Source organism: Pogoniulus pusillus, chromosome 16 (assembly GCF_015220805.1).
Source record: "Pogoniulus pusillus isolate bPogPus1 chromosome 16, bPogPus1.pri, whole genome shotgun sequence".
NCBI lineage: Eukaryota > Metazoa > Chordata > Aves > Piciformes > Lybiidae > Pogoniulus > Pogoniulus pusillus.
In genome coordinates, this window is record NC_087279.1 from 10870196 (window position 1) to 10883606 (window position 13411).

General features: G+C 47.0%; 1 protein-coding gene across 3 annotated transcripts in view; it reads right to left on the bottom strand.

Moving 5' to 3' along the window:
- The window catches only part of BSN (bassoon presynaptic cytomatrix protein), a 108122-nt gene that overhangs the window by 76495 nt on the left and 18216 nt on the right, over positions 1-13411 (bottom strand). For 2 of the 3 annotated variants that reach the window (XM_064156443.1, XM_064156442.1), the window contains exons 1-2: positions 4974-5137; positions 4092-4491 (exon numbers count right to left, since the gene is read on the bottom strand). In XM_064156443.1, the coding sequence (XP_064012513.1) occupies positions 4092-4391 (300 nt within the window). In that variant the 5' untranslated portion in view covers positions 4392-4491; positions 4974-5137. Of the gene's footprint in view, positions 1-4091; positions 4492-4973; positions 5138-13411 lie in introns of those variants that run through there. The other variant, XM_064156441.1, reaches the window with a different exon arrangement.

Consider the following 13411-nt stretch of genomic DNA (forward strand, 5'->3'; position numbering starts at 1 on the left):
ACAAAGAATCTCCTCAATCTCCGTAAGCAGAGCTAAAAACGTGGGCCAGAACTGAAGTGTAACAAGCATCATCACTGCCTGCAGACACAAATGCAGCGAGCACATTCACACCAGCTTTAGATAAAACCACAGGCTTCAGGAAGAAAGTGGTTTGGAGAGGAACATACGTGTATAAATATGCTCCTTTTAGTCAAGGTGGGGGGAAAAAAACCCAACAACCTATTATGGACATCTGAATGTTATGAAACAGCATCTGAGGAACACAATTTCAAATGGAAAGAAAAAGAATAATAGAAAAGCAAAGATCTGCTGTGATCCCAAAAGGTCCCAAGCAAACCCATTAGCCAGACAGACACTTTGAGTCTCATCTCAGCACTAACTGAAGCACAGATTTCAATGCTGTGCTCCTGCTCTTCATTAAAATCAAAACCAAGTTCTACTTTTTGTTGTTGTTGTTTAGCACTTAGGTCCAGGAGGAAACGAATCAAAAGAAACCCAACCAATTTTAAGAGAACACTGAAGAAGAAATTAATTTATCAAATTAGCAATGTGCAGTGGCACTTCAAAACCCCAGAGAAACAGAAAGGATGCCTGCAGGTTACTCCTTATGATACCAAACAGAGCAAATCCAATCAGATGAACATGCTGCAGGATCAGTCAGGCAGAAGCCACAGGAGCAGCATTACAAAGTGAAAGACGTATAAAGAGAGGATTTTCTAAACCTATTGTACTCATTGGAAATGGAGCTGTTCCCCCCTGGAGGAGATGACAGCATTGCTGGTATGGTCCTGCAGAACAAGCTGTACCAAAAAAAAACCCTGATGACAGAGAAACACTAGAAGAAAGTTTGAATGAGACATTAAAAACCCTCCTAGAATGTTAGGGCTGCAATCCTGCATGTGAAACAACACAGGAACGTCAGCAAACTGTGACTTTCTACCACACTGTTTCATCACTCCTTGCCATTAATGGTGCCACCATAGCTCCCTGCTTCACGTTTCCTCTCAGTTAAAATCACAGGCTGTGGGAAGAGCACTGACCTTCGGGAATAAGTGAATGAACAAGAGAAGTGGCACGCCAGCACGCGACCAAATTGAGAGCGATGACAGCAGTTATTGCGGAGCATGGAGATGAGCAGAGGGAAGGATGTGATTATCTGCATGTAAAATACTGAGTGACACTGACAGCAGACAGGAACTTCTGCTTGCCCAGTCTTGTGAAACAGGAGCGAGCTGGTGCTCCAAAAAGTAAAGAGACAAAATAAAACCAAACCAAAAAGGTATTTATTTTCCTCTGCCCAGCAAGTGATCAAACCCAAGGCACCAGAGGCCAACTGCTTCGTCGTGATGGAAATCCCTGGCTTGCCTTTAAGACAAAATGACCATCAAACCACAGGAAAAGGAGCAAAGTAAAAAAGACAAAGGGGAAAATACAACATTTCAAAGGAACGTGCGTGCTTCTGAGCAGAAGATATCAGCTAATTCTCAGGTTGTGGTGCTATGCTAGGAGGTACAGTTAACTCTCCACTGGTAAATTTCCTCTTGGTATTTGCCAGTGGCAGGACAGAGTGTGATGGGTTACAGCTCATACACTAAGGCTATGATTTTATTTATATCATAATCATAGAGTCATCCAGGTTGTAAGAGACCTCCAAGATCATCCAGTCCAACCCATCACCCACCCCCATCCAGTCAACTAGACCTTGGCACCGAGTGCCTCATCCAGTCTTTTCTTGAAGACCTGCAAGGACGGTGCCTCCACCACCTCCATAAAACCTATTTCATAACATTTATATACAAAAGGCACATCAAGCTTATATAAACATCCTGTCTTCAAAACCAGGCTCCCAAACCAGAAATCCTCATGTCAAACAAGTACTGGAGTTCTCACCACACCAGCAGTTTCTGGCAGCCCCACAGACCGTGCAGGTAAGGATGTACCAAGGAAAAGACAGTTTTGGTTTCCATAGGTTGAGGTTTCTTGGAAAATGTGATATTTTTGACAGTTTAATCCTCCTAGAGAGCCTTGAAAGCAGAAATGGAAGTTACAAATCCCCTTCTACTGCAGCACAAAGTAGAAACACCAACTAATCACATGAAAATGTATTAGCAAGAAATGCAAGTGGAGAACGCAACCCCTCCAATCACCTCATCAGCAATACCGAGTAGCAGCCCTGCAGCACCAGCTGGATCTGAGGGATCAGGCTGGATGGATGTTGTGCCCTGTAAGCATGGTCAAGCAGTGGAGCAGGATGGACTGCCACACCCATTCGTGGGGAGCTTCAACTAAGCCCAGAGCTCCCTCATCTGATTGCTACACTGAGTGGAGGATTCAACCCAGCTCCTACAAACAAGAAAGAACAACTTCCAAGCTGCCTCCTGCTAACCCTTTTGAACATCACCAAACTGCCTCAGACACCTTTCTGTGGGGCTCTGCAAAAGAAGCACAAGCGATTGTGCTGAGGAAAGTGAGTCACACTTCAACCACCACAGCTCCCCCAGCCAGCCCATCACACAGGCTGCCAACACAAGCTGCAAACACTTCTCTTGGACAACTGTTTTCATCACCCAGCTCCCTCAGCGACCTACTTACAAGTCCTAAGGTTGCTTGTTGTTGAAATGCATATTAAACTCAGAACAAGCAAATAACCACATTTTTTTTGTCCTGGGTCCAAAGTTGTTTTATATTTGACATTTAAAATGCTGCACAGTCAACCATATTTCAGAGGGCATGGAGACCTCAAGATGCTAAGAGACGGCTTTGAGATGCTACGCAGAAGTTCCACGTACACACAGATATTTAAATGTGGGCTCCTTGTACAAAAGGGTTGGGGAAAGCTCTTGGGGCAAGGCAGAGGAGAAAAAGTCTCTGTGAAGCAGGAATTGAGCAGTTACTGCATTTTTGTTTGTTTATTTGCTGGTTAGCTGATACTATTCAGAGCAGCTGGTCAACTTCCAAAGCAATGCTTGGACAATAAAATAAATGTTTAGTAATTCTATTCAAAAGTGAAACAGAAAAGTGAGCCACAGGTATCTCTTCATAGAAGCCTGAATGTCCACCTCAGGGCCCTTTATGAAGATATGAGACTTTATACTGACCTTCACAGGGGTAAATACCTCCTTACAGGGGTACAAAACCAGTGACAGCTAATTATGTCTTACTATACCATGGGTACCCCAACTCTCCTTTCACCAGGGAACAACTGGAAGGCAGGAGTCTCTCAAATTATGGTGTTTAGAAACTGCTATGCCTAGTGTCAGGAACCAGCATCATATGTTTGCCAGACACAGCTAGAGGCCATAAAATGTGGGTACTCAAGGGACAGCTTGAATCCTATTTCCTTGCACGCTGGAGTGGAACAGTAGCTTTCTAAAATTTGGCTTAAAGTTTCTCTTATTAAACTGGAGAGCAGATTTGCCTCTTCAGAGCTGCAAAAAGCATTCACATCACTTCCCATCCTGCATGGAGGCTTCTGACCTGACAGATTGGTAGGGGAAGCCCCGTGCCCCAGGCAGCTCCAGCATTCCACACACCGCCACTGCTGGATCCACCCCTGGAACTCTGTGCATCCATTTCCCATTCCACACAATGCTCCCCCAGCAGGGCATCATCTCGCACAGGACTCTTCGCACCTCCCTCCTGCTACCACGCATAATGCTGGCTGAAACTCATCCACCAGCAAACCACTGGTACCTGGGATGAGTCAGGGTCTCAGACACTCAACACCTTGGAGGTTGCCAGCAACCCTTCTGCTCCCTTCCTGCTGTCGTGTCCTTTGTCCTCAGGACAACTGTGTGTTGGTAGCTCTCACCTCAGCAAAGCTTTTTGGAGTCCCAGCAATAGAGACTGAACTTCTCTCGTTCAGTCACCTCCCTTTAACTAATTTACCTCCTCCATGTTAAAGCTCATGTTATTGTAATTATTCCAATTAGCCAGCAGAGCCTTGTTCTTGCTCACTACCTTGCAGCTGCCAAAAGCAAAGGCACAACTTTAATGCTTGGAGAAAGCAAGAACCTCTCCTTGCAAACCTTGGCATGCCACCATCCAGCAGAACTGGCTGAGAAGGCTGCCTGAGAAAGAGGAGGTGTTACCTGGGTGAGATGCGGGTTGGGGTTGAAGCCACACTGGTTGCAGACTTTGCTGTGACACTGGGTGCAGGCGTTGAAGTTGGGCTGGCCAGAGGATGAGGTGAGCTCCGTCGTCTTGCAGATGGGGCACAGCGTGCTGCTGGGGAGCGGGGCGATCTGTGGGACCGAGTAGGGAGAGGTGGGGGTGCTGCCCCGGTCCGGTGACACTGACGGGGACCGCCCCGAGCCCTGGCTCCTGGCGTCCACCTGCAGCATCTTCCGTGGTCCCTCTGCTGGTGGTCCGGGCTGGCCCCGGCCCCTCATCTCCCGGGGGCTCTGGGAGCTCGGTGCGGTCTGGGTGAGGGAGGGGGATGCTGAGCGCTGGCCCGCGGCCTGATCCAGCTGCTCCGGTCTCCTGGGTGTGCTGAAACGTCATTAAAAATACACAGAGTAAGGCCAGGTTTAGCACATTCCAGTGATGCCAATCACTGTAAAAAACCATCTGAAGCACACTCTCTGCCCCTGAAGCCCCAGCTCAGCCACAGAAGCACGGGGAGACCACGCTGCAGAGCAAGGAAATTGTTCAGCTCAGCAGAAGGATGAAGGATATACTTTACCTTAGGAAATGAGGCACAATTTCGGCTTTCTCTTGCATAACCCAGCAGCAGAGATGTAATTGAATTACTCGGTGTATGCCGAGCTGAACTTCAGTCAGAAAGTTGCACATAGAAAATGAACAAGAAGTTTGGGGCAGCTGAGCCTCCTGCCAGCCAAGGACTCCCCTTCAGCACTTCCCCAGCACAAAGTGGTGCTAGAGGAGGCAGCAGCAGTGCTGGGCTGCAGACTGTGGGGGGCCTCTCTGCAGAAGACAGCCAACACATGCTAAACCATCTTCTCACAACCCACCTTTATGAGATGCTGTGAAACCAGAAGACTGCAAAAAGCACTATGGACTCCAAAGCCCAAAGGAGGCAGAAGAACTACTTGTTTTCTCTTTCTGAATTGTGGAGCTGCCCTTGTGCAGATCACAGGTGAAAGCAACTGAGGGCTTGTTTCTCTAAGGCCACAGTGGTGGTAAATTAAGAGAGAGGGCATCAGCTCTGCTTTGGTAATCATTGCTAAAGCAGAAAACTTGAGGAACAGGCTCTGGCCACCCTCACAGCTGAACCCTCTTCTGGGTTATTCCAGCCTTGGCTGGGCAGAAAACCAGCTGGGATGCATCAGGTCATCAGGACAGGGCTATGAAACCTCCCTGTGAAACCTCAGCTATCCAGAAGGAACAGTCTTGGGGTCAGCAGCGCACCCACTGATGGGCAGGCAGCAGAGCCACTGGCCTGCGGGGGATCCTCAGCACTCTGCAGTGTGTGCTCTCTGCCATCCCAGAGCTCAAGGAGAAGGTGCAGCAGCCCTGGGAAGCTCTGAGTCCTTGTGTTGGAGAACATGGCACGAGCTCCCACGTAATTCTCCTCCCACATTAGTTCTCTGCAGGTACCTTGTAACATGCTGCCGAGAGACTACGAGTGTATGAGAATGAGCCTGGGATGGGAGATGTTTATCTAATTACAAAATAATTTGGTGCTTATCAGTGATCCCCACAAATATTTCTCAAGGAGGCAGGAGCCCTAATGCCCTCACTACCTGAGATCTACAGCTGTTCAAGGAAAAATATTACTCTGAATCTCAAATTTAATAAATTGTTGATTTACTGAAGCAGGGTCTGACCTTATAAAGGTTTAAAAAGGGAACTTAAATGCATAAAGCTAATGAAATTCAAAGTGCATGTTGCCACAGTAATAGGAAGTCAGATGAAAATAAATATTAAAATAGCACTTTGGGAATTCTTTTCAGCTGCAGATTGAAATCCACTTCTGTGAAGGAGGAATCGTGCAATAATAATAAAGCAAAGCAATATGGGAGTAACTGATCTGCTCCAGACTAAAGAGCAAACCACACCTGGCCCTGCAGCCAGACACCTGCAGAAGTGTGGTCTGCACACACCATTCCACCATTAATGGGGTGGGAACTCAGAGCTGGGATTCATCTCCTGATGCTGAGGGCTGCAGAACAGCTGTCTCCTAAGACATGTGGCATGTGTAACCGTCGGAGATGGGAGAGCTCAGCCCCAGACACTGGGATAAAGCACTCCTGGGAAGCAACTCTCCCTACTTTCAGTCCTTACAAACCCAGCATTCGTGTATGAAGATAGCTGCTGCCCTAAGGGTGAGCCCTGCAACGCCACGACAACGCTAACTGGAAACTGGAGCGAATATCGAACCACAGAATCTTGCAGTTGGAAAACACCTCTGAGATCACCAAGGCCAACTGTTGACCTAACACCACCATGCCCACTAAACCGTGTCCCAGAGTGCCATGTTTCTTGCACAGGGATAGTCACTCCACCCCCTCCCTGGGCAGCCTGTTCCAATGCCTGACCACTCTTGCAGTAAAGGAATTTTTCTTAATATCCATCCTAAACCTACCCTGGTGCAGCTCGAGGCCATCTCCTTTCCTTCTACTGCCTGATACTAGGGAGAAGAAATCAACCCCCACCTCACTCCAACCTCCTTTTGGGGAGCTGTAGAGAGCATTGAGGTCTCCCCTCAACCTCTTCTTCTCCAGACTAAACAACCCCAGTTCCTCAGCTGCCCCTCATAAGACTCGTTCTCTAGTATACAGGTTCTCTATGTTCTTTAATACATAGTCAAGTAACTGTTGTTTGAAACAGAACAGTTATTCTCCTGCAAATCTCCAAATTCAAATTTCTTCTTTCCACTTGACATGAAAAAAAAAAAAGTTTGTCCCCAGTGGGAATTCTGATCCTACCAATCCCAATCCAGCCCTAACCACAGAACTTCCACTCAACCACTGCTTCACTTCCCAGCCCAGTGAGAAATGGAAGAAAGCAAGAGCAGCTGCCCACTGCTGAAGAGTTTAGCAGTGTATCGGCAGGTACCCCCATTTCTGCAGCTGGTGCTAGCAGTACTGGCAGCATGCCTGACCTATTTCAAGCACCTTTCTTCAGCTAAAGAGAGATGGTTTTGCTTAATGAGCCATTTGTGGCATGTCAGGAGTGGCATCACGAGGAGCTGGCACACAAGGCACACACAAGTTCACCATGTTTCCTATCTAAAACACAGTTTGTGGCTGTCTTGAAAGAGCAAAACTCCACGAGAAAAAATACACAAGTTGCTGTTTATTTTGCCTGGAGCATCTTTCCTGGCACAGAAGTGGGAGGAGAGCAGTGGGGCACTTGCTGCCTGGTGGAACAGTGCTCCTCTGAGATGATCTCCCGGTCTAGGATGCAGCTTCCTCCCAGCTCACTCCACATTTCCAAGTGCAGAGAACACAAACCCTATGAGGAGAGGCTGAGGGAGCTGGGGTTGTTTAGCCTGGAGAAAAGGAGGCTCAGGGGTGATCTTATTACTGTCTACAACTACCTGAAAGCACATTGTAGCCAGGTGGGGGGTGGCCTCTTCTCCCAGGCACCCAGCAATAGAACAAGAGGACACAGTCTCAAATTGTGCCGGGGTAGGTATAGGCTGGATGTTAGGAGGAAGTTCTTCACAGAGAGAGTGATTGGCATTGCAATGGGCTGCCCAGGAAGGTGGTGGAGGCACCGTCCCTGGAGGTCTTCAAGAAAAGCCTGGATGAGGCACTTAGTGCTATGGTCTAGTTGATTGGATAGGGCTGGGTGATAGGTTGGACTGGATGAGCTTGGAGCTCTCTTCCAACCTGGTTGATTCTATGATTCTATGAAGTGCTGTGCACCATCTCCATCCCGCTCTCAGCAGTGGCTTCCCTCTGTGCACTTATATCATCACTGCATTTATGTATAGTTACCCAAGATGCTTCAGCCATCTCATGACACAAGCTGGGCTGTCTCTCACTTGCACCAATTGAACATGTCCATGAAATTTTAAGACCAGAAGGAATCATCTGGCCTGTCAAACGCAGTAAATGCAGGAGAGATGCCCCAGGAAAGAGCATGAGAACAGTCATATGGAATCAGATGCAGGCCCACGCTCATTGCATCTTTTGCTAGGGTGCTCCAGTGTATGTCCTCTGCCCATCTATGAACCATTTGCTGCTGTTACACAAGTCCAAACTGCAGCTCATCCACTTTTTTCCCCACGCATCTCTTGTTATTATTGATAAAAATATTAACTAGTTTTGGCTGCTAAGTGGCTCCAAAGGAATTCCCCCCCAGTGCCACTGGATCGTTCATTAACAATTAGCTTGAGATGCCTTAATGAGGCAGGATTGCACCCGCTGGATGAGGACTGTATTGATTTTGCACTGCCCTAATGGCTGATTAGAAATATTGGGCGATGCTCGCTCAGACAGCTCCGCAGGGCCCAAATTCAGCAGCTCTCACAGTTAACAACTGAGTGATAATTTTGTCCAAGTAAAGAATATCAATTGCATTTGACTAAGCTTATTAACAATTATACCATCGAGGTTTCCATTTAATATATTCTGTTCATTAATGCTTTATCAAGGGAAGGGCAGGCAGGCAGCTCTGCTAATGTGCACACAGTCACTGGCAGGTTGGGCAGCTGGGAAGATTCATTTTCTTCCCTTTTTATTTCTTTTAATTTTTAAATTGGAAAATTATGGCTCTCATATTGGTTTCTAAAACTCCCTCAATATTCCAGCATAAAGCCATCAAATCAAGCCACAGCCAGCCTCCTATCCTGGTGCAGCCCAGCCAACCCAAGCAGCACTCATCGACAGCCTCTGCTCAGCTTCTTCTGAGTCTGCTGGAGCTGAACGCTGACTATGTCCTTTGAACATGGGGCATCGAACCAGCCAAAACAGCACATGGCACCAGCCCTGGCTTCCTGCAGAGAGAAGCAGAGCATTTCACTGCCCAGAAATGCAGGGGGTAGCCCTGGGTCCACAACATCAGTTTCACTCCCAGCTCTGCCACCTGCCTTGTCTTCCCTAGACATTGAAAGAAGCACTGCCCATCTCCCGATGGGCACTGCAAAGCACCCACAGAATTAACCCTCAGCTCTGTGCAAGACAGGAGACTAAACTCCCAGGTTGTTTCCAGCATGGCCCAGAGCTACACCACCCTGATAGATTCATCTGTACCCAGGTCTGCTTTGCTGTCAGACTCTTCTTCTGATGAAAAAAGTGCAGAACTTTTCTTCCTCCTCTCAGGAACAGGCACAGATATGAAACCAGCCTTTCTATTTAGGGCTGGTGCAAACCTGGCAGGCTGGGAGGAGACAGGGAAAGGCTAAGAAAGAAGAGCTCACTGAGAAGATCAGCAACAGGAACAGTATCATGAAAACCAAGAGCCAAAGCCATTATTCACAAAATCAAGCTCAGTGGTGTAATAGGTCACAACCACATGATTTTTTTATGCCAAATTCTTTCCCTTCTGTAAAAAAAATGATGGATTTCCACTGAAATAAGAAAAATTGGGAAGGCTTTAAAAACAAACTCCTATTTACAGCCAAAACAAATGTTAGACTGTTTGCTGATTGATGTTTAATTTCAGAAAGAAATGATTTGTTGTAAAGCTAATCTTGATGGCATGGCAGCACCAGTGAAAAGATGTCAGTAGCTTTAGGAAAGATGAAAGCAGTACAGTGACACAGCATCTGTCTACAACCCTGTTCCACTGAAGAGATGCAGCCTTCTATTGGGGAATTCCTAGGTAACTTCAGGGCCTGCAGAAGGAAATTGCTCTAATTTAGCTCAAGCTGGTGCCACTAAATTTTACAGATGAGACTCAAGCTTGGACCAAATTTCCCAATAGCTGTCACTGGGTTCTTTTTAACACAAGATACTAACCTGGAGCAACAACCATCACAAGGTAAACGCCAACATGGTTCATGTTTTTGCTCTAAAATCAAGCAACAACCATATGCACACATGGCTGCTGACTTGGTGGTCTTAGAACCACAGAACTGCTGAGGTTGGAAGAGACCTCTGAGATCACCAAGTCCAACTGCTTGCCTAGAGCTCACAGTCTCACCACTACTGCTAAGCCACTACCACTAAACCATGTCCCTCAGCGGTACAGCCATGTACCTTTTAAATACCTCCAGAGACAGTGACTTGACCACTTCCCTGGGCAGCCTTCTTCAGACAGGGTGTGTGGGAAAGTTCAAAAGAGAACAGGTACATTGCTCCTCTCCTAATTTAGTTGTTCTTTCCCAGTTTCATGTTTCTACAATAAACATACCAACACTGTCCACCTGCTCAGCTGCCACCAAACCCCAGCAGGGTCTGGCATTTTTGGTCCCAGTAAATCATCTGGGAGCTGCAGCCCTTTTATGCAAGTGAGAAATATGGACTGCATCCCTTTCTCTGCCTGGGGTTGGCTGAAATGGGCCCCTGCTCGCTGGGCAACAGATCCAATCACCGCATTGTAGTGGATAAAAAAGAATACAAACCCAAATGGCATCACTGCCATCATCTGCCAAAGGGGGCTGCAAAGAAGAGCTGAGTTTGTTTGTGCAATGGAGGAGCGGGGTCTGTCCATGAAAGCTACTGCCTAGCTTCACAGCCACATCACCAGCAAAGTCTTTTCCACCAGTATAAAAGGGAAAACAAACGACTGCTTACATGCAGCAAGAGCAAGTGCAGGAGCAGCAAACGACCAAGATAAAGTGCGAGAAGCAGAGATGCTCACACCCAAAAGAGGGAGGCTGGGTTAATGAACGAGAATTAGAGCTGCTCAGCTACGAGCAGAGATTTGACCTACTTGGTTTGACTGAAACCTGATGTGAACATCCACATGACTGATTTTAAGAATCACTGAATATAACCTATTTAGAAAAATAAAGAAAAAGGGGTAACTAAGCAAAGGGAGAATTGCACTCTAGGCAAAAATGGCACAGGGTTGGACTCAGAAAAAACATAATTCCTAATGTCTATAGGAACTGCATGGGATAATATCAAATATTAGCTGGTAGACACTGCTTGTCAACAAGTCAGACTGGAAAATAGGACACACAGCCTCTTAATAAATAAACAGAAAAAGAGGTGTCTGATGTGCAGAGCCTCTGGTTTCAGCTCTGTGCACTAAAGATCTCCCATTAGCGATGCTACAACACCCACTGAGCTTGGGAGTTTTATTGGTGGCAGCTTTGGAGCTCTGGAAGTGCTACATCCACATAAGGGATCCTGGACCAGATTCTGCTTTGACCAAAAATAATTATTATTTTTTAAAAAAGCAGCAGTCAGTGAATCAAAAATCAGCACCTGCTTAAATCCACTCAATTACATTTTTGTCCATGCAGAAAGAAGCCTGTGCTGGAACTGTATGTACTGGGGGGCTTAAAAGCAGCGAGTGCCACACAGCTGAAAGGAAACAGAAAACACGAAACGGTGAGGAGAAACTGTCAGGGAGTATTTTATTAGCTGGCAACACAAGCACTCTGGTGAAAGGCCGTGGTGCTTAATGACTTGCTTTTGTGAGCAGTGGAAAAACCCTGCTCTCCTGCAGCCCTGTGCTCCAGGGCTGCTTCATCCCCATCAAATAAGATGCAGCTTCTGTCAGGCATTTTCCCCATGACTGAGGCATCCCTAATGCACATCTCCTGATGCTAAGCAGTATATGTGAGCTTCTGCTCAATGCTTCTACCCAATCTGGGCAATCACTCGGATCCCAACCCTCCACACACACACCTGTTCTTATAAATATAGAGGAACATGATGTCCTCAAGCCCTCTGCCTCGCTGCTAAACCCCACTGGGCTCACAGAGGGGCTGCCAGGCAAGCAGTGGCATAAGCCACTCGCACTTAGTGCACCAGACTAATGGCCTTCCCTGGAGGAGTCACGTTTCAGTGTGATGCCATGGGTCTATCAGCACCACGATGCCCAGCGTGCCACCTCACTCCTCTGGCCTCTGGTTTTGCAGAAGATAGCACAAAACACTGTTGCTGCCAGCTTTACCCTTAGCTCAAAAGGCAGAGATCTGTGCATTCCATGGAAAGGTAGCAAAATCCATAAGTTTTCCAATGTCCATCCACGTTTGAGGTGCATGAGTTGGCATACTGCAAAGTCAGGATTAGGAAAAGCCTCAGATCACCATGAATCAGTCACTCACCAGCTTGTTACCATCACGTCTAGCTCAGCCAGGAAACAGCAACAGGCTAACACACCCATGGCATGCATGCATGAAGCACGGCTGTTAACCAGCCTCTGCCATCTTAGTAGCTGAATCCTGTGTGCCAAAAGTGGGGGTTCAGGACAGAGTAAATCTCTAAACATTTACTTTCTTATTTTCTTTCCCATGCCCTGTTTTTTGCAGTTCGACCAGATGATCATTGCAGGTCACTTCAAACTCATGTTTCTCTCTCTCCTCTCCTCTTCTCATTTTGCTATGTGTCAAATAAGCACCTGATTTGCACCTCACTTGGCCCTGTTTGAGGTACAAGAACTTCCTTTAGGGCATTTTGCAAGATAAAATCAGAGTGAAGGTTTCTTGTACCCACCAGCCTGGCATCCCCAAACCTTTCTCCACGATCTGATATCTACTAGTCAGCCCATGCAGACCATGAGCATCTGCAAACTGAATGCAAGGAAAGTGATCCTCCTGGAGTTCAGAGCAGCTTTCATGAACCCCAAGACCTGAACTGAAGTCAGTGCAGAATTTTGCATACCTCAAATAAGCCAGAATATCACCAAGTGACCTGCAGCCCACCATGTGCTGCCCTTTCAGCTGCTGATCCCTGAAATGTGCAGCTACCACTGTCAGAATCTTGACCAAGCTCCTCAGAGCCACCAGCAGCTAGCATGACAGAAGAGCCTGCATGAAATGATCTCAGACCAATATATATCAAAGAGATTTTCTGTGAGATATCTTTATAGGAGAGGGCACACCGAAGGTTGAAAGGTTTAAACAGGTCTCCTTTTCAAGTGATATAACTGTTGCTAAGAACATTTAAGATCTTGAACTTCAAAGCATCAAAATGTCTCAGGGGTAAGTGGGGTGTCCGATATCCATTCTGCCTGAGCATCAGGGAAAATCTGTTCCCTCTGTGATAGCAGAAAACTACATGTAAATCTCCCAGAGATAGAGTGGAAGGCACTTCTTGACCATGAGGCAGTGAGCTGCACAGTAAGAAGAGCAGTACAGTTAGCTGCTGGGAGCCAGGGGGGGTCCAGATGCAAAGCAGAAGCCCTGAGTCTGCCGTGCATGCACAGAAATGTCACCCCTGGGGTCAGTCTAGAGCTATTAGAAAGGTCCATGGCATTTCTGATTCACTGCCTGCACCTCTCTGGGTACTGTGTTGTAGCTGGAAGGTACAACACCAGGAGGAATGGTAGCTCTTCCAGTCAATGGGTGCAGTTGGTAGGTCAGCTTTCAACCACAGGTGCA